Source organism: Frankliniella occidentalis, unplaced genomic scaffold (genome assembly GCF_000697945.3).
Source record: "Frankliniella occidentalis isolate FOCC.00 unplaced genomic scaffold, Focc_3.1 Scaffold412, whole genome shotgun sequence".
Lineage (NCBI taxonomy): Eukaryota > Metazoa > Arthropoda > Insecta > Thysanoptera > Thripidae > Frankliniella > Frankliniella occidentalis.
In genome coordinates this window covers 181,742-182,569 of record NW_026267533.1, presented here as the reverse complement: position 1 = coordinate 182,569, position 828 = coordinate 181,742, and the positions used below count along the sequence as shown (strand labels likewise).

Genomic DNA, 828 nt, shown 5'->3' with positions numbered 1-828 from the left:
ACAATACTGTACACACCGCATTCCTAAAGCGACTTTAAGGCGGTCAAGAAGCCCGCACCCGCTCACTGATTACCTTGTGAAAGGAAAGGCGACCGAAAGTAGGTCAGCGGGGCAGGGCAGTGACTCCGCCACCGCGACCCGTTTCAATTCTACCTCCGCCCCTGCTGCTGTCCCGTATCGCAACCGCGGGGCGGAGTGCCAGGGTGACCTTGATGCTGATCACCACGATGGAACACCACCGTAGCTTCGTATGGTGATGGCCACCCTGGTGAAGATCCCCTTGACAATAACCACCCAGAGAAGTCGAGAGAGAAGTACTGTCACAATCCAATGCTCTTGGACTTGTATTGGCACGATATACAGTGTACTTGAATCTACGAGTACATTTTCTTGTGACAACGGCAATGTTCTTACAGGAACTCGCTTTTCTGGGTGTAGATAAGATAACAACCATGTGGCAGAACACACACACACACACACACACACACACACCTGGCTGCTCCAGCGCGCGCACCCGCCGCTCCAGGATGACGAGCTCCGAGGCCAGGGCACCGACGACATCGGGACCCGTCTCGTCCTCCGGGTCCGGGTACTGCGCGAGGACGGGCACCAACAGCAGCAGCGCGAGCGCCGTGGCCGCGACGAGGGCGGCACGGGCACCACCGGCGCACGGGCAGCACGCCGCCATGGCCGACTGGGCCCACCCGGGCCGCTGGCGGGGAGCCCCGGCGCAGCCTGGCGCAGCCCCGGGACCGGGCAGCTGCGGCTGGACGCGAACAAAGCCCTCATTACAGGCCGCTAGTGAGCGGCAGGGGCGCCCCCTCCCCC

At 62.0% G+C, this 828-nt stretch overlaps 1 protein-coding gene across 1 annotated transcript in view; it reads right to left on the bottom strand.

Annotated features, from left to right (window-relative positions):
* The window catches only part of LOC113216239 (leucine-rich repeat and immunoglobulin-like domain-containing nogo receptor-interacting protein 2), a 2,855-nt gene extending 2,126 nt beyond the window's left edge, over nt 1–729 (bottom strand). Inside the window, exon 1 of the mRNA XM_052274580.1 lies at nt 493–729. Within this exon, the coding sequence (XP_052130540.1) occupies nt 493–688 (196 nt within the window). The 5' untranslated portion in view covers nt 689–729. The remainder of the gene's footprint in view (nt 1–492) is intronic.
* Nucleotides 730–828: the final 99 nt, after the last annotated feature.